This window comes from Hylobates moloch, unplaced genomic scaffold (genome assembly GCF_009828535.3).
Source record: "Hylobates moloch isolate HMO894 unplaced genomic scaffold, HMol_V3 SCAFFOLD_1, whole genome shotgun sequence".
NCBI classification, from domain to species: Eukaryota; Metazoa; Chordata; class Mammalia; order Primates; family Hylobatidae; genus Hylobates; species Hylobates moloch.
Genome location: NW_026652276.1, coordinates 193,055,121 through 193,080,660, shown reverse-complemented (window position 1 = coordinate 193,080,660; position 25,540 = coordinate 193,055,121). Strand labels below are relative to the sequence as shown.

Below are 25,540 nucleotides of genomic sequence, written 5' to 3'. Positions count from 1 at the left end.
CTCTTTGAAGTCTGCAGTTTTAAGAAGAGTTTCTGAAATGTCCTTGTACGCCATCTGACTCTTCTTTGCAGTGTTGTATGCAAGCTGCTACTCTAGACTATGCTACTCTGTATCCATCTACCTGCCTGTTAGTCTTTTCTGGTCCTCTGGTCTCTCTCACTTCTTCCATGAGGCCAACCATAATTACTTCTTTCAAACAAATATGTTCTCTATCCATTCCTCAGAGCTTAACCTAGTTATTGGTACTAGTTACTCTTCTCCAATTAGACTATAAGCTCAAAGAATACACAACTATGTCTTGTCCTTTTAAAACACTTCCCTAATTGACTTCTTTCCATGTCACTAACAAACACTGTATTTAAATGATATAAATACAAAAAGCATCCCTTCATGCAGGATGTTAATACAGCACTGCTTAATTTATATAACCCTTTAAACTTTGTAAAATAATCTCCTAAACACTTCATACCTCACCAAAACTCTGTGAGGTAAGATTATTTGTTTTAGTTGTGAGAAAACAGAAGTTCAGGGATTGTGATTTATCTAAGGTCACACAATGAATATGTCAACCTGATTCTTTGGTACACAAGTTCAATGTTCTTTGTACCCCACTATGCTCTCAATCTTTGGATAAGACCAAATTTCAGGGGTTGTATGCATAAAGAACAAGTTTATAGTGATCTGTCAACTATATAAGCAAAAGAACTTAGCATATACTATGTACAATCTGATTACCTGAAACAATAAAAGGATAGTAAAAAAATAAGAGTGTTGGAAAAGCCTGGCATAAAAGACCATGCATATTTAATATGCTCCATTCAAAACGTCTGGGGTGACTTTCTAGGAGGAGTTTAATATTTATGGGAATGACAAGGTCAATGTATAAGGCCTAATGTCCATAAAGTCAAGCAATGGACAGCATGTGCTCAACAGGTTGAAAAAAAAAAAAAAAAGGCCTCTCCTCTTCCAGAAAGAACATGCATTCACCTGTGCACATACCTGTTGGCCAAATGGAATAGAAGACTATATAGAAATATGGGTGATACATTCAATAGAAGTAGTTGGTTGAGGCCGGGCACGGTGGCTCAAGCCTGTAATCCCAGCACTTTGGGAGGCCGAGGCGGGTGGATCACGAGGTCAGGAGATCGAGACCATCCTGGCTAACTCAGTGAAACCCCGTCCCTACTAAAAATACAAAAAATTAGCCGGGCGTGTTGGCGGGTGCCTGTAGTCCCAGCTACTCGGGAGGCTGAGGCAGAAGAATGGCGTGAACCTGGGAGGCAGAGCTTGCAGTGAGCCGAGATCGCGCCACTGCACTCCAGCCTGGGGGACAGAGCAAGACTCTGTCTCAAAAAAAAAAAAAAAAAAAAAAAAAAAGAAGTAGTTGGTTGAATGATAACTCACAAAAGGCGGAACCCGGAGGGGAAGTGTGCATGGGGAGCGAGAAGCGCGCACAACCACCAAGGCGGGGGAGAGAGAAAGAACCTTTGTCAAAAAAAAAAAAAAAAAAAAAAAAAAAAAAGAAGTAGTTGGTTGAATGATAACTCACAAAACATGTTTATCTAGAACCTCAAAATGTGATTTTATTTGGAAATAGGGTCTTTGCAGATGTAATTAAAGTAAGGATCTTGAGAGCATCCTGAATTAGGGTGGGTCCTCAATCTAATTCCTTGTTAGAGACAGATAGGGGGAAGACAAAGAGATGCAGGAAAGGAGGCCATGTGAAGATGGAGTTAGTTATGCTGCCAGAAGCCAAGACCACTTGGTACCACCAGAAGCTGGAAGAGGAAAGGAAAGATTCTCCCCTAGAGCCTTCAAAGAGAGTGTAGCCCTGCTGACATCTTGATTTTGGACTTCTGGCCTTCAAAACTGAGAGAGAATACATTTCTTTTGTTTTAAGATGCAGTTCATGGTAATTTGTTACAGGCAACCCCAAGAAACAAATACAGTATACAACAGCTGAACTATTAGAATTAAAATTTCTCTCTCTACAAGCTGATAATGGGATTTCCCCAGATAACTAAATAGGATAATATGATTAAAGCTACAAAGACGTATGTAGCTAATTCAGCTACATAACAATATAGCCATTCAGGAATGGCTTCACATTTAAAAAAGTTAAGATTTGAAGTACGAATATGGCTTTACCAGAAAGAGAAATTATATATATTTATAATGAAGGTTACAATATTTACAAAGTATAACTTATAAAGAATATAATTGTTAAGTTTAGCCTAAAGCTGCCTCCTTACATAGGTTTGGCCAAAAGTTTTCTCCCTGCATGGTGAACTGTAACCTAATCGGATGTGTAAATACATGGTAACCTACTCTTGTGCCAATCATGCAGTTTTGGCCAATCACAGGCCAAAAACTGTTTAAATTGCATTTAGGCAAAGGCTGATAACCAATACAAATGCTTCTGTACCTCACTTCTGTTTTCTGTCCATAAATCTCCTTCGACCATGAGGTAGCGCAGGAGTCTCTCAGAATCTGCTGTAATTTTGAGGAGTGTCCAGTTCACAAATTGTTCTTTGCTAAATTAAACTGTTAAATTTAATTTGTCTAAGGTTTTTATTTTTACATAACTTAAAAAAACAAAAACACGCAGCCTGCAAGTATATGAAAATGTGTTTGAATTTCTGAAGTATGAGTGAATTTCACAGCAGGATAAACTAATTTCATGCAAGGATCAACTAATGTTGACAGAGTTATAATTAATTTTGGTAACTATCCATAAATAAGATGCATTCAAAGTCTGATTCACTAACGTATTGCCACAAGAAATATCAGCAAATGTAATTTCAGGAAAAAGTAACAAGCAAAGAGGGCAAGGCAGCTGTGTCAGTTAAACTCTGCTTGCCTAAATTGGTCTACTTTGAAACTACATTTAATGTAAGTGAAAATCCTAAAGAAATGGAAATTTGCCAGTTGGCTCTGAATATTGCTAATAGGAGTGAATAACAATGGGGCCTATGAATCATTTTGAAGCTGTCTTAAAAAAAAAGCTTTCACTAAAAAATTCCTCTATATCATACTAGTTTTGGATTTTACATCAAAGAGATGCCTAGATTTATCATTTAATTAATAAACAGTAATTCAGAAACTGACATTTCTGACAATGATACCACACACAGACAATATAAAAAAATGCAACTAAACTACATTCTTGAAGTCAATGAAAGCTGATAGAGGAATGTGAATTAAATTTTCATAACCTTAAATAATGCATTAGAAAGCTATGGTTACCTGACTTAATAAGAAGCACAGGCTTGAGTACTCTAGAACAGTAGGTCAGAGAATGGTTACTTAGGAAACTTTTTTGTTGTTGTTCAATATTCAAATCCTAATTCAAATGTACTATCAAAGGAACACTAAACTAGAGAAACAAAGACGCTGATTTGAAGAGTAAATGTTCTCATACTGTGCTAAAGTGGTAGGTTTTGTTTATGTAAATATTAATTTCAATGATATCTGGGACATTTTCAAAACAACTCTGGCTTCTGGAGAAAATGCTCCTTAAAGGATGCTACATCTCCCTGAGGCAGAAAAAATACCTGTTTCTTGTATTTATCCTGTGCTTTGGCATCCTATATTTATTTTCTTACTCCTGGGGCATAAATAGGAAACATATAAAGATGAACAACAATGATTACTATTACAGACACAGGATGAAGGATCTTTTCTGGAGATATCTACAGATGGAACTGTTTGGGATGGCAACATTCTTAATAAATTAGGGGGAGATAACTCTGATTAGCATTTCCCAAATTAAATTCCATGGAACACTAGAAACCCATGAAATGTTAATAGATGCTATTTGAGAAAAAAGTAGTGATAGTCAACTATTTGGGAAACAGGATATAATATTTACGTCTTGGACAGTCACAAAAATTAGCACACTAAAGTCCTAAAGTAAAACAGTCAGGTAACTTTAACTCAGGATTTGCAAATTATTTGCTCAAAAAATTTTCTTCATGTAATATCATAATACTTTTCTCCCTTATAATTCTATGGAGTCCTGGAATACTGTCCCTAAAAACATAAATGGTATACTAAATTTACATTGGCCTTGCCTAATTCAATAGCATAGTGAAAAAAACAAGAGAACATGAATTTCTATTAAAATATCTTAAAAGCATGAAATGAATTTTTCAGTCCATTACCTAAAGGTCTTAGTTTGTCTTTAATTTTTAATTGATTTAGGCTCCAAGAACATGTAAATATGCATGGTTGGATGTACTCTGGGATTTACACAAAGAAAAGAAAAACATAATTGTGCCCTATTTGTAGAAACAAATATAACTACTGACATCTAAAAATATAAACGGGAAAATTATTAACATTATAATTTAATGTGTTCTATCAATAAACTCTGAGATATTTCACAAGGAAACATAATCAAGAACAGGGATCTTTCTCTGCAGCAAATCCCTTGTACTTTAGAGGTCATGAAAAAGAAAGGGTATTATTACTTATACTTGAGAATTATATTACAACTGGCTGATTATTCAGGATTAATGAGCTCAGGGTTAGAAGTTCAGTGGCCATATGGGCAACTGTAATGACTTGCCTGGCACTAAGCCCCTGCCAATACCACTAATCAGCATGGCAGGAGTCCCTAAGCCCACCATTGGTTTGGCTCTGTTCCAGCCTCAAGCCAATGGCTCTGCATCAACCCAGTTTTCTTGGCCTCATCTCTACCTGGTTCTAGGATGCTAGTCACTGGACACATGACTAACTGCTTGAAACCAAACCTCAACTTTAATTCCATTTCCAGTAATTGAGCTCTCAATCTGTTGCCCTGATTCTATCACTTCTTGACTTGATGCCTCATCCAGAATCCATCTTCCTCTATATTTGTTGCTTTTGCAATTTTCTTTTTTAGAGACAGGGTCTAGCTATGTTGCCCAAGATGGTCTTGAACTCCTGACCTCAAGCAATCCTCCTGCCTCGGCCTCCCCAAATGCTGGGATTGCAGGTGTGAGCCACCAAAACACCCAGCCCTAAATTTTTTTCAGGACTTTTAATAACTTGAGTCCTGTCCCTAAAGTCCAGTTTACTTGTAGCTGTGTCCTTGCTACTGAACAAAGACTCATTGACCATATTTTAGTCATGTTCCTCTGAACCCTTTTCCTGACTAGGCCCTGTCCTTGCCAGATCTGCATAGTTCAGTTTTATCAAGAATCCTGCTACATCAGTTTAGAGAGAATCCTCCATCCTCAATATCTCACCACCCTCAATAGCTGACAAACTTCATCATCTCTTACCCAGGTGATATCTGATTACCCTGGCCTGCCTTCAGCAGGAATCCCCCCTTATCCCTGATGTTTCCTCTTAGTGATTTTCCATCTCCCAAACCCTCCAACCTATTTCTTGACTATAAATTCCCACTTTTCCATGTTGTATTAGGAATTGAGCCCAGTTTTATACCGAGGTGTCTTTTCCTCCCAAGCTTGTCCAATCCCTGGCCCATGAGCCACACACAGCCCAGGGTGGCCTTGAAGGAGGTCCAACACAAATTCATAAACTCTCTTAAAACACTATGAAATTTGTTTACACTTTTTTAAAGCTCATTATCTATTGTAAGTGTTAGTGTATTTTATGTGTGGTCCAAGACAATTCTTCTTCCAATGTGGCCCAGGGAAGCCAAAAGATAGGACACCCCTTCTCTACTGTAAGAGTTCCTGAGTAAAATATTTTTTCTACCAGTTTACTGTCCAGCTCTAGTTTTTCTTTAATACTACCCGCTACCAGATCTCTTTACTTGTCTGTATTCTAACTGATGCCTGTCTAATCTCTATGGCGTACTCTGCCTGCAGTCATCTGGGCATTCTAAATGACAGTGCCCGAGTAGAACCCAACTTATTAAAGTAGACAGAGTCTTCACATACAACCTGCTCTGTCCCAGCACATTTTTCTAATCTCAGAAATTTCCTTACAGGAGTCAGCTATGCTCTGACTTTATTAACAAGGCCAAAGCTCTTTCCTTTTGAATGTGACAAGGAAGACTGCAACCCCAATTGCTTCTGAAAGCCTTCCTCTGACTACGGTTGTCCGTAATACCTACTTTAAAACATTCTAACCAGAGAATTCTGGGTCGGCAAGACAGTGGAATAGGAGGTCCCCTGCTTGTATCCCTGCTTCTCTCAAAAAATTTTGCAGCCATCCCTGGACAAAAGTGCCTTTGTGGGACCCTTGGGATTTAGGCAGGAGTTTCTAAAACCCCAGTGGAGTCTAAAACCTAGAAGGATCGTTTTGAGAGGGCAAACCTACAACCAGGTGGCAGGCTCATGAACTGTGATCTGGCCTCCGGACTTGGAAATGACCCTGTCTCCCTGTGGGCTTGGCTACAGCTCCATTTGGATTTGGGCTTCTTCCAAAACTATCCACCAGGGAGTCTGGGAAAAGTCACACATACTAGTGCCTAGGGAGACAGACCTGTTGACCTCAGTCTCTGCTGTGGACCCTAAAAGGATCCTTTAACTTGGCTCCAGGCCTTCTCAGCTACAGTCCTAGATCAGTGTTCCTGGAACAAAGACACAGAGGGAGACACACCATTCTGAGTCCCCTGGGCCAGCTTGCAAACCTCAGTCCAATAGCAGTTCCTGAAATGGCCCCGAATCTCATCTTCAAGCCTATCAGCTGTGGAATGACAGTAGTGCTGCCTAGCCAGGGATCAGCTGGGAGACATGCTGCATTAGTCAGGTTCTCCAGAGGGACAGAACTAATGAAATATATACATATAAAGGGGAGTTTATTAAGTATTAACTCACGATCACAAGGTCCCACAATACGCCATCGGCAGGCTGAAGAACAAGGAGAACCAGTCTGAGTTTCAAAACTGAAGAACTTGGAGTCCGATGTTCGAGGGCAGGAAGCATCCAGCATGGTAGAAAGATGCAGACTGGGAGGCTAGGCCAGTCTCTCTTTTCACATGTTTCTGCCTGTTTATATTCTAGCTGTGCTGGCAGCTGATCAGATGGTACCCACCCAGATTAAGGGTGGGTCTGCCTTTCCCAGCCCACTGACTCAAATGTTAATCTCCTTTGGCAACACCCTCACAGACACACCCAGGATCAATACTTCGTATCCTTCAATCCAATCAAGTTGACACTCAGTATTAACCATCACACATGCCTATTCACATCCTAAGCGCAGGCTTGCAGTACTCAGTCCCACAGTAACAACTAGAAAAATAATAGAAAGGATCAACACAACTAAAAGTTGATTTCTGGAAAAGATACACAAAATTGACAAACCCCTAGCTAAGCTAACTAAGAAAAAAAAGACAGAAGCCTCAAATACATAAAATCATAAACGAAGGAGATATCACAGCTGATACCACAGAAATACAAGGGTCATGAGGATACTATGAGCAATTATATGGCAATAAATTGGATAACCTAGAAGAAATGGATAAATTCTATGCACTTAGAACCTAGCGAGACTCAATTATGAAGAAAGGGAAAATGTGAACAGCTCAATATCAGGTAAGGAGATTAATTCAGTAACAAAAGCTTTCCCATGAAAGAAAAGCCCAAGACCTAATGATGTCACCACTGAATTCTACCAAATATTTAAAGATGAACTAACACCAATGCTTCTCAAACTCTTCCCAAACACTGAAGAGGAGGAACCACTTCCAAACTCATTTTACAAGGTCTGTATCACCCTGATACCAAAGCCAGACAAGGACACTTCAAGAGAACAAAAGTACAGGGCAATATCCCTGATGGACAAAATACTCAACAAAATAGTTGCAAACTGAATTCAACAGCACACTGAAAGAATCATTCACCAAAATCAAGTGGAATTCATCTCAGGGATATAAAGATGGTTCAAAATACATGAATCTATAAATGCGATAAACCATGCTAATAGAATGAAGGACAAAAAATATATGACTCCATAGATGTGGAGAAAGTATTTTAACAAAATTCAACGTATCTTCATGATTAAAAGTAAAGAAGGAATCTACCTCAACACAATAAAGGCCATTTATCAGGAGTCCCCAACCAGTACTGGTTCGTGGCCTGTTAGGAACTGGGCCACATGGCAGGAGGTGAGCTGCATGTGAGTGAAGCTGAGCTCTGCCTCCTGTCAGATTAGTGTCAGCATTAGACTCTCATAGGAGTGTGAACCCTATTGTGAACTGTGCATGCAAGGGATCTAGGTTGCACACTCCTTATGAGAATCTAACACCTGATGGTCTGTCACTGTCTCCCATCACCCCCAGATGGACTGTCTAGTTGCAGGAAAACAAGCTCAGGGCTCCCACTGATTCTTTATTATGGTAAGTATTAATAATAATAGAAATAAAGTATATAATAAATGTAATGTGCTTGAATCATCCCAAAACCCAGTCTGTGGAAAAATTGTCTTCCACAAAACCAGTCCCTGGTGCCAAGAAGGTTGGAGACCACTGCCATATATAATGTTACCGGGGAGTCCTTCCTCCCAGAGCTCCCAAGACGGCGGCAGGCTGCTTCCAAGATGGCGGCAAGCCTCTTGTTCTCTGACCTGGGGTTCTTGGCCTCACGGATTCCAAGGAATGGAATCTTGGGCCATGTGGTGAGTGTTCTAGCTCTATTAGAAGCCGTGGGTCACCGTGGAACCCAGCAACTAGTGTTCAGCTCGATTAGGATGAACCCAGGCACTTAGCCATGCAGGAACAACAGCAAGCCTTTAGCCCGATCAGGAGCGGCAATGGGCGCCTCACTCTATCAGGAGCACAGCGGACACCCTGCTGGATCTGGAGGGGTAGAAGTCAGCGGCGGGTCTGCGATGGTGGCAAACAGCAGTAGTGGACAAAGAGCAAAACTCAGCTCGAGCCGTAACAAACACGGACCAGAAGAGTGTGCAGTTGGCAAGATTTAATAGAGTGAAAACGGAGCTCGCATACAAAGCGAGGGGACCCAAAGAGGGTAGCCCTTGCTGGCTCGAATGCCTGGGTTTATATCCTGATAATTGTCCCTCCTCCTATGCTCTCAGGTGATAGATGATTGGCTATTTCTTTACCTCCTGTTTTTGCCTAATTAGCATTTTAGTGAGCTCTCTTTACTACCTGATTGGTCGGGTGTGAGCTAAGTTGCAAGCCCCATGTTTAAAGGTGGATGCGGTCACCTTCCCAGCTAGGCTTAGGGATTCTCAGTCGGCCTAGGAAATCCAGCTAGTCCTGTCTCTGAATAAGGCCTTGCTAACATACTCAGCAGTGAAAAGTTAAAAGCTTTTTCTCTAAAATAGGGAACAAGACAAGGGTGCCCATGCTCACCACCTCTACTCACCACAGTATTGAAGCCCTAGCCAGAACAGTTACACAAGGATAAGCCATCAAAATCAAATGTTAAATTTTTTTTTTGTGTACAAACAACATACTCTTATATACAGAAAACCCTAAAGACTCTACCAAAAAACTGTTAGAACTGATAAACGAATTCAGTAAAGTTGCAGGATACAAAATCAACAGGCAAAAATCATCAGCATTTCTATACACTAACATACAAATTGAAAAAGAAATACCATTTACAATCGTGCAAAAAAAAAATACTTAGGAATAATTAACTAAAGAGTTGTAAGAACTGTACAGGGAAAACTATAAAACACTGATGAGAGAAATTGAAGAGGAAACAAACAAATGGAAAGATATGCCATGCTTACGGATTAGAAGAATATTAAAATGTCCACAGTACTCAAAATGATCTACAGATTCAATGCAATCTTTAATAAAATTTCAATGACATTTCTCACAGAAACAGAATAAACAATCCTAAAATTCATATGGAACCACAGAAGACCAGGAATGGCCAAAGCAATGTTGAGCAAAAAGAACAAAACTGGAGGCATCACTCTACCTGATCTCAAAATCTACTACCAAACTGTAGTAATCTAAACAGCATAGCAGCTGGGTTTGGTGGGTTACACCTGTAATCTCAACACTTTGAGAGGCCAAGGCAGGAGGATTGCTTGAACCCAGGAGTTGGAGACCAGACTGGGCTAACATAGTGAGACCTCCCTCTACAAAAAATTTTAAACATTAGCCAGGTGTGATGGTGCACACCTGTAATCCCAGCTACTCAGGAGGCTGAGGTGGGAGGACTGCTTGAGCCCAATAGCTCAAGGCTGCAGTGAGCTGTGATTGTGCCACTGCACTCTAGCCTGGGAGACAGAGCACTCTAGCCTGAGCAATAGAGTGAGACTCTATCTCAAAATGAAAACAAAACCCAAAAATCCAGGTACTGGTATAAAAATAGACACATGGACCAATGAAACAGAACAGAGAACCCAGAAATTAATCTGTGCATTTATGGTCAACTGATCTTTGATAAGGGTGCCAAGAATACATAATGGGGGAAAGGACAATCTCTTCAATAAATGGTGTAAGGAAAACTGGATATCCACATAAAGAAGAATGAAATTGAACCCTTATTTCACCTCCTATATAACAATCAACTCAAAGTAGATTAAAGGCTTCAACCTAAGACCTGAAACTGTAAAAATCCTAGAAGAAAAAATAGGGCAAAAGTTTCTTGACATTAGTCTGGCCAAAGATTTTTTGTACATGACCCCAAAAGCACAGGCAACTAAAGGAAAAAGCTAACAGGTATATGAAGAAATGCTCAACGTCACTAATCATTAGAGAAATGCATATTAAAATCAGAAAGAGATATCCCCTGTTAGGATGGCTATTATCAAAAAGACAAGAGATAAGCATTGGAGAGAGTGTGGAGAAAAGGCAACTCTGTACACTGTTGGTGGGAATGTAAAGTAATATAGCCATTATGGAAAACAGCATGGAGGTTCCTCAAAAAATTAAACATAGAATTACCATATGATCCAATGAATCTACTTCTGGGTACATATCTGAAGGAAATGAAATCAGTGTGCCTATGAGATATCTGCAGCATTATTCACAATAGCCAAGATAAAGAACCAAGCTAAGTGTCCATCAATGGACGAACAGATAAAGAAAATGTGGTGCATATATATACACAATACAGTGTCATTCAGCCTTACGAAAGAAGGAAATCCTGCCATTTGTGATAACATGAATAAACCTGGAGAATGTGAAGTTAAATAAGACAGACAGAAAAAGATACATACTGCGTGATCTCATTTGTATGTGAAATCTAAAATGGTCACATTCATAGAAGCAGAGAGTACAATGAATGATAGGTACCAGGGGCTAGTGGGAGGGGAAGATTGGAGAGATGTTGGTGGAAAGATACAACATTTCAGTCAGGAAAAAGTTCAGGAGATCTGCCGTACAACAGGGTAACTATTACTAATAACACTGTACTGTATACTTGAAATTGCTATGAGTAAATCTTAAACGTTCTCACCACAAAAAAATGATAAGTATGCAAGGTTAATTAGCTTATTTTAGCCGTTCCACAGTGTATATTAATACATACATCAAAACATCATGCTGTACATAATACATACGTTTAATTGTCAATTAAAAAATTCTAAAATACAAAACAAAAAACAACGGCAAGTTACTGAAGTCTAGTGTGGTTCTTCATTAACTCTTGCTTTAGCAAGGACTCCTGACTTAACTTTCCCCCTCCAGTACATTGTTACCTGATTAAACTTTGATCTTGTTATTCCTTTTCTTCAAAGTTTCAAGACCCAATAAGTTCATTTTGCCCACTGCCCAGAGTCGATTTATCAAGACAGGGGAACTGAAATGGAGAAGAGTTAAATTCATGCACAGCCAGCTGTACAGGAGACTGGAGTTTTATTATTACTCAAATCAATCTCCCCAAATGGGGATCGGAATTTTTAAGGATAATTTGTTGGATAGAGAATCGGAAAGTGGTAAGAGCTGATTGGTCAGGTCAGAGATGAAATCATAGGGAGTCAAACTTGTCTTCTTGCGCTAAGTCAGTTTCTGGGTGGCGGCCACAAGACCGGATGAGCCAGTTTATTGACACGGTGGTCCCAGCTGACCCACTGAGTGCAGGGTCTGGAAAATATCTCAAGCACTAATCTTAGGTTTTACAATAGTGATGATATTCCTAGGAACAACTGAGGAGGTTTAGAACCTTGTGGCCTCTAGCTGCATGACTACTAAACCATAATTTTTAATCTGGTGGTTAATTTAGTTAGTCCTGCAAAAGGCAGTCTACTCGCCAGGCAAGAAGGGGGTTTGTTTTGGGAAAGGGCTGTTATCTCTTTGTTTCCAAGTTAAACTATGAACTAAGCTCCTCCCAAAGTTAGTTCAGCCCACATCCAGGAATGAACACCGGCAGCTTGGAGGTTAGAAGCAAGATAGAGTCGGTTAGGTCAGATGTCTCTCACTGCAATAATTTTCTGCTATAATTTTTGCAAAGGCAGTTTCAGTCTGCATAATCAAGTTCTAACATCTGAGATAGTATGATCTACTTTCAATTTACATTTCCAGACTTCTTTTCCATTGCTGCCATTTACTTATCATTTTCTCTAGGCAAAATGAATTGACTTGATACTTGTTGTATATGCCCTTAGTTTTTCTATTGCTCCCTCCCTTTGTGTAGGCCTATAACACTTTTTCCTTGTTTCTGTATGTCCAAATATTATTAAACTTCAAGGCCCAGTGCCACCTGTTGGGAATAATCTCTTTTTTGCATAACTCTATCTATATTGCTCTAATGTTCCCTAGCACTTTCTACCTTGTAATATGTACTTCTTATATCCTCCCTATTAGGTCATAAGATCCTTGATGGCAAGACCAATGTTATTCTCATTTTTGTATTCTACAGCATTCAGAATAAAGAAGTTTGCACATAGCAGATGCTAAATAAAATTTTTGAATGAATGAAACCTCAGTTCTATCAATAGCTCTTTCAGATTTGCACTGTTTATTACGAATGGAAAGGAGAGTGAGATAGGATGCATCCTAATAATCAATCCATATTGTCTCAGAGTAAAGGATCCCAGAAGACATCTACTGCAGTGGTTCTCAGCCAATTTTCTAACCTGATACACCTGATCAATGACACACACATATGCAACTAATCCTTCAGGCCATATCCAGATTTTTCTTTTTCTTTTTACAGATGCTAGGATTGAATTACGTCAGCTCCCGAGCTGTAAACCTACCTCCTCTTTCTTTTACTGATACTGGAAGATGGAGTTGAAAGGATGCTAACATAATCTCACTCCCTCATTTACAAACCAGGAAATCTTAACCAGGAGTGCTAATGACTTCTCTAAAATCACAGTCAGTTGGAAGGAGAAGTGGGATTAAAATCCTAGCGCTTTATGAGGCTGAGGTGGGTGGATCACTGAGCTCAGAAATTCGAGACCAGCCTTGGCAACATGGTGAAACCTCACCTCTACAAAAAATACAAAAATTAGCCGTGCATGGTGGCACACACCTATAGTATCAGCTACTCAGGAGACTGAGGTGGGAGGATGGCTTGAGCCCGGGAAGCAGAGGTTGTAGTGAGCTGAGATCATGCCACTGCACTCCAGCCTGGGCAAAAGAGTGAGACCCTGTCTAAAAAAACAAAAAACAAACAAACAAACAACAAACAAAAAAAAACCTAGTTCTTCTGATTCCTTGTCCAGTGAGCTTTTTGCAAAGCTGTACTGTCTATGACCACTGCTGCTGGAAAAATAACTCAATGTCCCAGTACATTATTAGCATTACTTTCCTTTGTGAGTGGGTGCATATTTAAAAAGCATTCAAAAGTCATACATAAACTGGTTTGAAAGAAATTCAAATAAGCCTGCAGACTCTCACCTTCCTTTCCTTCCCCTCACCTCCTTCATTTGAGAAAATCAGTTGTACAGTGCCTTGGCAAAGACAGCTTGATTGATGTTATGTTACAGTTCAGCAACAGTTCCTACTATTAATTGCTTTATAATGGTAATTATGATTAGCGGGTACAGGATATTTTCTTTTCTAATTGGCTATTACTGGTGAATAGCAGCTTATTACATAAAAGAAGACTGTGTTAAATAACCACAATTACAATTCTGAGATCTTTACTAGTAAAAAAACAAATCTATTTGGATAAAAATACTAAAAAAAGGTTTTTAAAGGCAGGGCCTCTGTGATTACTTGTAGGGAGGGGAGAGTTCTTTCAGTTAAGAAAAAAACATGAAATGAGGACAGTATTAAAGAAACAAGGAGGCAAAACAAGAATTTCCTTTCTTTTAAAAATAAACACATGTAAAAGCTTTAGTATGCTCAGTGCCTCTGGCAAGGCATGCATATCACAGATTCAAATGTATCCACTTCATCCCACAGTGCTATATGGAACTAGAAGAGACTCTTACTAGCTCCAGTGAGACAGGGATGCAGAGTCCACCAACTACACTGAGATGTCCACATAGATAAGGCTAGGGGTTCTTCATTTGTATCCCATATAGAATGCAGCATGGGGCTGATTCACAGTTGCCAAACACCACCAAATGCCATCACAACATGACACTGTCCCAGAGGATGAGGTTAAAGGTATATTTAACAGTTCCTGTCCTTACAGAGTTTATATATTGTATAATGTGGGATTTGTCTTGATTCCAGCTTTAATGTTCTTTGATTAGTTTGTAATCATTTTAAAGTTACATCCAAGCTTTTGTAGTAGTAGTAGTAGTAGCAGTAGCAGCAGCAGCAGCAGCAGCCATGATAGTAATAAGGAGGTCCTATTACTTGCTCAGGGTCATGCAGCTTTTAGCTGACAGCTCCTTTTGATTCCAGTTTATCCAAGTCTAAAGCTTGGGCTTGTACTCGCTACTGCCTCTTGAGACAGACCTTTATCAGTAGCATCATTTGTCCCTATATTTCCATAGTGCCTCAAGATTCATAGAGTGCTTTAACATACTCTGCCCTCACCACACCTCCGAATAATATCAACATCATTTTTTTTTCCCTGATGAAACTGAGGCTCAGAGAGGTTAAACGATTTTCCCCAAGTTCACATTGCTAAAAAGCTACAAATTCAGATGCAGAATCCAGGTCTTCTGACTCCTATTCCAATTTTTCCTTCTACATATTTTACTGATTCAATATTGTACATTGATTATTTTAAATATGCTACTTATGGAGAAAGCTTAATAGTATCCCACATTATCCTATAAAATTTTAAATATTTTACCACTTGTCAATTGTTGACTCCCTCTTTTCCATCCTCCCTTCACCCCATGAAGCAAAGGTTTAAATCCTGTTTAGCTCTAGAAAACTTTACTTGGTTCCTACAGCCAAAGATATCATTCAACCCCAGCTGCCTATGTTGCAAATAAATGTCACTAGTCACAAAGATGATCAGTGAGATGTAAAGAAAAACAGAAGACTGATCAGTCAAATCTATCACCACTTCTGAAAAAAGCTGCCCTGCTCACCTTTGGGTCAAGTAGGTCAGTAGAACATACTTGTTTCAGCATGAGGTGGCAAGTCTTTAAGGTACTGTCAATGACATGCCAACTCATTCAGAGTCTGATAAGTTTATCAAATAAGTCAAAACTGAACCCTAATTTTGTGGCAAAGTTCTGTAAGAAGAGGTAATAGAAACATTTAAAGATTTAATCACTGGAGATAGCATTTTATGCACATGGCTTGTTTCTATATACTTGTGATTTATATTTAGAAGAGAGTATGATTTCTATTATATGAATCTGATTGACATCCTCTTTACAGTTTTTCCAGATGGAAGTGTATGAGTGTGTGTTGTAAAGGGCAGCACTATTCTTTTCCATGAATGGAAGGTCAAGGTCAACACAATAAGTGTATGTAATTCGGTATCTGACCCATCAAATCCCTCAATAATAACCTGCTCTTCAAGTGCAGAAGACATATTAAAATCACTTGTATCACTTCTGGCACATATGCCAAAGATGTGCCTATACCTATGACTGAAATAACAGTCACAATTGAAGACCAAACTATTATATCATCTCACCTAATCATTTCCACATCCCAGCAATATAGATACAGTATTACTCATTTTACATTAGAGAAACTGAAGTTCAGAGGTTTACTAGAATCTCATCCTAAGTTGGCCTGATTTTAAAATCTTTTCACTATTCCATACTGCCTTTCTATGGTAACATTGGCTTTAGAGCATATTTATGTGTAAGAAAAGTCTGTTTCAGACCTCATTCAATGGAATTTAGTTACTATGAGACATCATTACAACCGTGCATAGGATAAAAGTCTTTTTTCAGTTATTGTGTGACTTTGGGCAAGCTACTCTTTTCATCAGTTTCCTCATTTGTACATAAAAAGCATAATATGACTACCTAGGGGTTGCTGTGAAGATGAAATGAGATAATACCTATAAAAGCATTTGAAACAGTACCTGGCACAGTTAGTGCTCAAAAAAATGTTAGCTATCATACACATCATCATTATTATAATATCCCTTTTAATAAGAGCTCTTCTCTAAATATCCTACAAGTTGGGTCCCACTGATATGTCATAGGAAAATAAAAGAACACTTTAAATAAGGCCTCTTCAGAATCTTATACAAAATGTATTAGTCCATTTTCATGCTGCTGATAAAGACATACCCAAGACTGGGCAATTTACAAAAGAAAGAGGTTTTAATTGGACTTAGAGTTTCACATGGCTGGGGAAGCCTTACAATCATGGTGGAAGGCAAGGAAGAGCAAGTCATGTCTCACATGGATGGCAGCAGAGAGAGCTTGTGCAGGAAAACTCCTCTATTTAAAACCATCAGATCTCATGAGACTTATTCACTATCATGAGAACAGCACGGGAAAGACCTGCCCCTATGATTCAATTATCTCCCACCGGGTCCCTCCCACAACACATGGGAATTCAAGATGAGATTAGGGTGGGGACACAGCCAAACCATATCACCAAACAAGACCTACAAGAGTAGTTTCTATAATTCTTATCTTCTCTGACATCCCACAGCCTATACCTTGTGAGGCAATCCCAGTATACAATGTTACTTGAGTTTCTTGATGACTTTGAGTGTCAGTGCGTGTGTGGGGGTGGGGAGCTGGGTGTGAGTAGAGTAGCACTGTATAGAAAGTGAGAGAGGATACAGAAGATAATATAAAGGCTTGCAGAGCACATAGTTGTAATACTAGTATGTAGCACCGACAGACACTCTGACAACTCCCAAATTCCAGGAAAGCATTGACAGCATAAGCAGTTACCACCAACACATTCCTAAGCTTCCCCAGGGTTACTCCACAATTTAGATTGCTTCCTAAGTGAATACAGTATCAAAGAGCAGGCAGTTCTTGATAGGCATATCTTTATAATTGGGCATACCTTTATAATGAAAGCAACTAATACTTACTGAAGTCCGACTTTACAACAGGAAATATGCCGGGCTTTCATAAATATATAAATATGAAATAATCACAATAACGGTAAGACAGGTATTATACAGACATTTTCATAAATGTGGCAGCACATATGATAAACCTATGTTACACAGCTTTTAAATGTCAGAATTGGAATTTAAATACAGTTTTGTCAAAATAAGGTCTAGTCCTCTTTGCCAGGTCAAATATATGAGACTGGACTTAATGGTTTATAGAAATAGAACGACAGCCTGTAGAAAATTGGTAACAGCCATATAGATGATGAAAGACAGAATTCAAGGTCCATGTGGTAGGTCATTCAGTTACAGGCTTAAAGTTATAAAGGCCAGATCTAAATTATTCTTTTAAAAAATGTAATTATTATTTAAACAACATTAAAACTTCATTTTAAAAAACTGAAAAACTATCCTTAAATGCTAACTATGATCACCTTGACAGAATATCATCTTTCTGATATTTTGCATTTTAGTTGGTATGCATACCTTTCACAAGCATAAAACATCTATTCAGTTTTTTATTCTATTTCAGTTCCTCTGCTCAAAATAGTCGCCAATCTAAATGCCTTGAATAAATTTCAAGCATATTCTAACATTAGACTGTTATACAATGTTCACTGTATACAGCTTTGATAAACACTGGATGTACAAAAGTGAAATAAGACAACTCTTGACCTCAAGAAGTTCACTGTCCACTGGGGTAGACAAAGTTGCCAAAAAATAACTACAGTGTGACATGGTAAGTGGGTAATGGAGATATGGGAAAGGAAGCAGGTGACTGAAGATGAGGCTAGACAAGTAGATTAGAATCTTAAATGCCACACAGAGAGTTTGGACCTAATTATACATGTAGCAGAATTACACTGAAGATTTCAAGTGGAGATCCATGAATATATTTGTTTTACAATGTGGATTAAAGGAGGTAAAGTCAAGAGTCAGCAAGATCAACAGGAAGGTTTTGCAATCGTCCAGGCTAGAATTCCATTCTGGTCAAACATTTATTAAATATTAACAATGCGCCAAGAACAGAATCAGGCTGACAAACACACATACGACTGGTTCTCAAGAGCACTTTCTGGGGTATGGGAGATGCAGGTAGGTAATTCAGCAGTAATGGTGAGGGTTAGTAATGGAATTAGCATAGTGGCTGTAGCAAAGAATAGAGGGAACAGGTTCAAAATAAGGCACAGAAAAATAAAGCTTGCTAACTGATCAAATTCAGTACCTGAGGGTGAGTTAGGAATCAAGGATGCTTCCTAGGTTTCTAGCTTAGACTAGATGCCATTTATTGAAACAGGAAATACAAGAATGAGGAGTTTACATCACCTGCTATCCTTCCCCCTTTCTTCCAGAGACATCACACATGAGATAGTAAGTTCTCTAGAAGATAAACATTACCAAAATCATCAGATAATAAGGTCTCCAGAATCCAAGCATTAGCAAAATCATCAACTACTAAACATGCATTCGGAGGGAAAAAAGTTGACTTTGACAGAATATTACAATATGGAGATACAGATTAATACTCAGAAGAAATAGCCTCAGTCACAAAAGCCTCCTAAATGTATTATTATTAAATTATGCTACCTTGCTGACTTTTAACTAAAAATAGCAAAAGAACAAATGCCAATGACACCGGGTGAGGGATGCTGAATCTATTTATTATCTTTTCTTAATTTTAGGAGACAAATTGAAACCCTGGTTACTGTTCAAATGTATGTAAAGCAGTGTCCTTTAACCCTTGACCTAGTGGGCCGGGTGCAGTAGCTCACACCTGTAATACCAGCACTTCGGGGGGCCGAGGCGGGTGGATCACCTGTGGTCAGGAGTTAGAGACCAGCCTGCCTACATGGCGAAACCCTGTCTCTACTAAAAATATAAAAATTAGCTGGGCATGGTGGCACACACCCGTATTCCCAGCTACTCAGGAGGCTGTGGCAGGAGAATCACTTGAACCCAGGAGGCGGAGGTTGCAGTGAGCCGAGATCGTGCCACTCCACTCCAGCTTGGGTTACAGAGCAGGACTCTGTCTCAAACCAAACCAAACCAAACCAAACCAAACCAAACCAAACAAAACAAAAACACCAAAAAACAAAAATGAAAAAAAGCACAAAAAATCCTTGACCTCGTCAATTTGCGGACCTTCTTGGAGAAGGATGGAGCCACAGAAGTCTGGCAACACAATGGACTCAGTGAAAGTGTTGCACCTGCCTGCACCCCACCCACTGACTCACTTTAGCAGAGATTTTGAGGAAATGCAAGGATTTCTATAAAAAGTCTTCCTAGGCCTCGCTGTCCCGGGGTATTATACACACAGACTAACATTTTAATCAGAGCAAGAAGAAAATCTCTTAAAAGAAGCAGTTTTCAAGAAGTCAAAAAGGTATATATTTTTTTAAATTTTATTTTTATTATACTTTAAGTTCTAGGGTACATGTGCACAACATGCAGGTTTGTTACATATATATACATGTACCATGTTGGTTTGCTGCACCCATTAACTCATCATTTACATTAGGTATTTCCCCTAATGCTATCCCTCCCCCATCCCCCAACCCCACGACAGGCTCCCGTGTGTGATGTTCCCCACCCTGTGTCCAAGTGTTCTCATTGTTCAATTCCCACCTATGAGTGAGAACATGCGGTGTTTGGTTTTCTGTCCTTGCGATAGTTTGCTCAGAATGATGGTTTTCAGCTTCATCCATGTCCCTACAAAGGACATGAACTCATTCAAAAAGGTGTATGATTTTTACAGAGAAAGACATACTTGATAATCTAAATGACTGCCTAACAAAAAATATACTTTTAATATAAATATTTACACCTAAAATTTATATCACGCTTTGTTGGCTTTGAAAAGATTTTGGAAAAAGTATCAGAATGATACATCAGTTATTAGGCAGAATTTTTAATGACAACTTTATCTTATAAAACGACATAAAAAATCAACCATTAATTTCTCCTATTGACTGCTACAAGTCAATGAGAATACTGGATAGTTCTCCCCCAGGGTGAGACTTTTTTTTATGTTATAGATACTGCAAATTCACTACTACTCAACACTTTTATTGAAAACAAACTGGAACCAAAAACTAAGCTTTCATCAGTTACTTAATTCAATCTACTAGTCATTGAAACATTGGTCCTGGATTATTTCCTCAAAGTTTGTGACAATATGGGGGAAAGAACACTCATATACTTACAGGTGGCAATGTATGCTGCATATATTTTAAGAGGAAAGTCTGGCATCTGTCAAAATTTTAAACTTGCATAATCTTTGATCCAGCAATTTTCCCCCAAAATATACAACCAGTGGGCAAGAATGTACGTACATAAAGCTGTTCATTGCAACATTACTGAAAAACTAAAGTCACACTATATGTTCATTTATAAGGGAATGGCTAAAGCATGGTACATTCATATTTTGGAATACGATGGGCACGGTCCTTAAAAAAAAAGGAAACAAATGTACTGACGTGGAAGGGTTTCTATGATAGACTGCTGAAAGAAAAAAGAAGGTTGCAGATCTTTTAGTTTATATAGATTTATCCCTTTTTATTATAAAAATCAAATCATAGGCCTGGCGCCGTGGCTCATGCCTGTAATCCCAGCACTTTGGGAGACCGAGACGGGCGGATCATGAGGTCAGCAGATCGAGACCATCCTGGCTAACATGGTGAAACCCCGTCTCTACTAAAAATACAAAAAATTAGCCGGGCGTGGTGGCAGGCGCCTGTAGTCCCAGCTACTCGGGAGGCTGAGGCAGGAGAATGGTGTGAACCCGGGAGGCGGAGCTTGCAGTGAGCCGACATCGCGCCACTGCACCCCAGCCTGGTTGACAGAGCGAGACTCCATCTCAAAAAAAAAAAAAACAAAAAACAAATCATATAGATGTGTGTCATATAAGAATATGTTGATTTAACAGAATACGGGTTGTAGGATTAAAAAAAAAAGAATATGTTGGAAAGAATATGTACCAAACTCTTATCACTTAATACTCGGGGAGTGGTACTGTGAGGTGAAGGAATTTTCATTTTTTTTTACTTCATACACTTCTGAATGGTTTGAAGTGCTTTTAAAAACTTTTAAACTTGTAAAATCTAAAAATAAATATTTTAAAATATTTTACATTTTTGAAAGGCATATCCTTTTTTTTTTGTTTTTGTTTTTGATACAGAGTCTTGCTCTGTCTCCCAGGCTGGAGTGCAGTGGTGGATCACGGCTCACCGCAACCTCCGCCTCCCGGGTTCAAGCGATTCTCCTGCCTCAGCCTCCCGAGTAGCTGGGACTACAGGCATCCGCCACCACGCCCGGCTAATTTTTGTATTTTTAGTAGAGACGGGGTTTCACCATATTGGCCAGGCTGGTCTCGAACTCCTGACCTTGTGATCCGCTCACCTCGGCCTCCCAAAGTGCTGGTATTACAGGCGTGAGCCACCGTTTCTGGCCATTTTTTAAAATAAGTTAGACTGTGAGATAAATTCACCAAAGAGTGTATGTTTAGATCTTAAGCTGGTAGCCCTCTGGAACTTTGAGAATCTGGGAAACTGTAATAGTCTGTTACCATCAGATAGCCCAATATATAACCAACCCAAAAATAAAGGATTAGGGTGTTAAACTCAATATTTAACTCAGGAGACTACCAAAGATTTGTTTGGTAGAGGTACTAAAATAATTTCAGAGTATGGAGTTCCACTGTTGGGAAATGGGAAAAACTGCACTTCATCTCTGTGCGCTGAGGTAAACATTTAAGATGCTATCAATTTAACTGTGAAAGCAAAAACAAATAAACCGAAAAACAAAGTCTCAACAGTCTGAGAACTATATTTAAGCCCCAAACCATGTTCATCAGAAAAAGACAACTTGTGCTAAATTACACATCAAGACAAAAATGGGGTGGGGGGAATGGGGGAGGGATAGACCAAAGGTAAAAGAGTCCTAAACACAATCCACCTGCAGCTTTCAAAATTTGGTTTTTTATTCCTACAGTGGATCACAGGACAACTTGAAAGTCAGGTACAGCCAAAGTTGTGATGATTTTCAAAACCCTTTTCAAATGTTCTTTGAAGCCACCAGTGCAAATTATCTATCACTTTCCTTTTCTTTCTCTAAGGACCCAGAGACTGGGAAGATCTCTCAGGCTCCACATACAAATCTGGAGAACACCCAGAGCAGTTAATCATCTACAGAGAGATTGTGAGATACACACACTTTCCCTTCAGAGGTCACTTCGGCCACAAACTGGGCAAATCTGTAGAGTGGAGAGCAGTGACCACCAGTCTGCGACTGGAAATTCTTCGGAAGCTAAATAAAACACATCTGTGAGGTCAAGCCAAGCAAACCGAGGCAGTGTACTGGTGAGGAGAAAGAGCTGCTAATCCCAAAGTTACAAACACACGCGCGCGAACCAGACCTGAACCAAACACACACAGCAGCTAGCGCAAAACTGGGAGCTCCAAACCAGAAGACAAACGCTCAGGGAGCTTCCCCGGCGGAGGGAAAGGCCATTTCCTGGCATTCTCTGCGCCATCCCCGCACAGCCCCAACCAAGTAGCCGCCCCCCGGCTCCAACCCATCCCGCTGGGCCACCACCCGTGGGGCCCAATTGAACCCAGGTGGCCCAGAGCTGAACGGCTCCTAGGGTCAGACCAGAGGTCCGTTGCACTCCCAGTCATAGAGAAAGGAAGACACATCAGCCGCGCCTCCGGGGCACCGTACTCACCCCCATAACCTACACCCCCGACTGTGCTGCAGCTCCCATCACGGTCTTCCTGCATTCGGGCGACAGCCCCCTGGGTCTTGGAAGCAGCCATTACCCGGCAGAGAAGAAAAGGGAGGGCCGCGGGGCGGGGCGGAGGCGGGGGTGACACCAATAGAAACGCTACTGGAGGCGAACTCCCCGTCGACGTGATGTTTTCTCCACACCTACGCCACGCTCTGGACCAATAGGACGTAATGAGTAAAAGTGAATCCCCGCCCCGAACCACAATTGCCGCGCCCACTTCCGGGATGGGGAGGCCCAGAACTACAATTCCCAGCGTGCTGCGGGGCCTTGAGACGGGAGGGCTGGACTAGGCGCTGGCGGGCGGGGGTGAGCCGGAGAGTCCCCCGGCGTGTTCGCTTAGTTCAGTGAATCAGAACAATGACTGCGCCGCCGGGTCCCCGGGAGCGCGTCGGAGGACTGTGAGCAGCCGCCGCCAGGAGAGCTGCGGGCGACGCAGTGTCAACGCTGGGCTCGGGAACCTCCAGCACAGATCCTGCCCAGCGCCCGCAGCCCGCGCGAAGCCGCCGGGCTCCGGCACTGCAGCGCTGCTCGGGGACTGTGCATTGTTGTGAGCCGGAGAAGGGGCGCGGGGATTACAAAGCCTGAAGACCCAGGAGCCCCTTTAGCCATGTGGATACCTACGGAGCACGAGAAATACGGCGTGGGTAAGTCTCCGCGGGGCGAACTTTTATTCTGCTCTGGCCCGAGCGAGTGCGCATTTCTCGTCCTTGCCCCCGCGCCCCTCTCGCTCCGCCCGGTTGAAAATGCTTAATCCTGGCATCGCGCAGCGGGTACGGGGCTCTGCCGAGCCAGCTCCAGGCAGAGGGCTGCGCACCAGGCTCTCGCCCCGCACCGCCTGCTCGGCGCGCCCCTCACTGGTTCCCCGAGCGCCTGCACAGCTTGGGGTAGCGCGCGGCCGGCCCGCTCGTTTCGGGCTCTGCCTGCGGAGTCTGGAGTGGCGACTGGGCGTGTGTATGTGTGTGTCAAGTTGGAAGAGGAGGCGAACGGAGTTTCTCTCCTTCCTTACCCTTCTTCCCTAAAGCGACAGGGAGCTGCAACGGTTCCTCTGGGTGGAGAGGGAGACAACACTCGGGCAGAGAGAACACCCCCAAAAGAGTAGGGAGGCGCAAACCCTTCCCTCTGGCTCGGATCGACATTCCCGGAGTGTGGAATGTGGCAGGGTCCTGGAGAGAGCCGCTCTGACAGGCTGAGCCCTCTCTGACCCTCCTCTCTCCCTGCGATCCCGGGTTTATGGGGTGTGTATGTTGCGGGGCGGGGGCATTGGTAAATTTCAACATCTGCGGTTCTTTGGTCTTTGGAGGAGAACGGGTACTTCAGCAGTGTTTTTACTGCTGGCCACCCTCTCGACCCCGGGTGAGGGCAGTGGGGGCGGTGTGGCGGTACAGGGCTGCTGAGTGATAATGGGGAGGGGGATCGGAAAGCCTGGTTCTTGGGGGCAGGGAGATAGCTTTTAGGAAAGCGTACCCTGACACTGGCGTTCGGAGAAAAAGGAACAGGATAGCGCTCGCTGTTCTGTGTAAAGGTGAACAACAAAGGACATTAATGTTGACTGATGAATACAGGAGTCTCCCTTCCTTTTCCTCCTCCGATTTCAGGCGGGTTACAGTTCCCGTTTTTGTTGTTTGATTTCAGCTGGGTCGCCCCTTGACAGTTACTCGTTTTAGGGTTGAGACTATTAAGAAGCCAGGCTCTCCCACAAGCCTGCAGCCGGCCAAATGCAATGATAACCTCCCAGAAGGTCTAACAGAGAGAAAGCATTATGGATTTTACTAACACTCTTTATTTCTTATAATGCCCTGTTCTGCCGACTGGTGTACTTTGTGTGTGTGTGTGTGTGTGTGTGTGTTTTAAAATTGAGGACAGGTCTAGTGATTTAGGTGATGTGTACATATCTGCTTAGGTTCTAAATTCATTTTCCTGCAATTTAAAAAATCTGGAAAGCCTTCCCGGGGAGTCATAGTCCGAGGGGATTTTTGTTTTTTTTTCCCAACTTTGCCTGGGGATAGGACTTTGGGGTCCATTGAAAGGACTGTAGGATTCAACAAAGTCATTCCCACGTTTCACATTAGCTTCCATTCTGGATTGTGACTGATTAGCAAGACAATAGTTTGACCTGAACCCACCTTTGGGAAAGGTTTCCAGCTTTCCCTCCTTCAAAGTGTCAGGGGAGTCTTTGCCAGCCTCTTTACTGGCAAGGAGTAGATGTTAGTAGTTGTTATTTTCCTTCTCCTCACTCTCCTTTTTTGGGAGGTAGATTAACCCTTGCTAGGGAAAAGATAGTCCCTTTGCTGGACTGGTGAGGGACCAGAGGGCATTGCCTGCTAAGCGGCTTTAACATTCAGTGCAAGAAGCTCAGATCCATCCAGGCAAAACTGTCCTGCTTGGAGTCGATCCCAGATGTTGCTTTCTTCCAAGTGTTAAATTATACAGATTATGGATGGGATTTATTTTCTTGATTTCTTCATGTGCCAGG

At 41.1% G+C, this 25,540-nt stretch overlaps 2 protein-coding genes across 5 annotated transcripts in view; one reads left to right on the top strand and one right to left on the bottom strand.

Moving 5' to 3' along the window:
- The window catches only part of ZNF277 (zinc finger protein 277), a 140,975-nt gene extending 117,858 nt beyond the window's left edge, over window positions 1–23,117 (bottom strand). The window contains exon 1 of one of the 2 annotated variants that reach the window (XM_032761483.2): window positions 23,005–23,117. In XM_032761483.2, coding sequence (XP_032617374.1) covers window positions 23,005–23,095 — 91 coding nt within the window. In that variant the 5' untranslated portion in view covers window positions 23,096–23,117. The remainder of the gene's footprint in view (window positions 1–23,004) is intronic. The other variant, XM_032761484.2, reaches the window with a different exon arrangement.
- Window positions 23,118–23,396: 279 nt separating this feature from the next.
- DOCK4 (dedicator of cytokinesis 4) overlaps window positions 23,397–25,540 on the top strand; it is a 475,993-nt gene continuing 473,849 nt past the window's right edge. For all 3 annotated transcript variants that reach the window (XM_032761480.2, XM_032761481.2, XM_032761479.2), the window contains exon 1: window positions 23,397–23,711. In XM_032761480.2, the coding sequence (XP_032617371.1) occupies window positions 23,675–23,711 (37 nt within the window). In that variant the 5' untranslated portion in view covers window positions 23,397–23,674. The remainder of the gene's footprint in view (window positions 23,712–25,540) is intronic.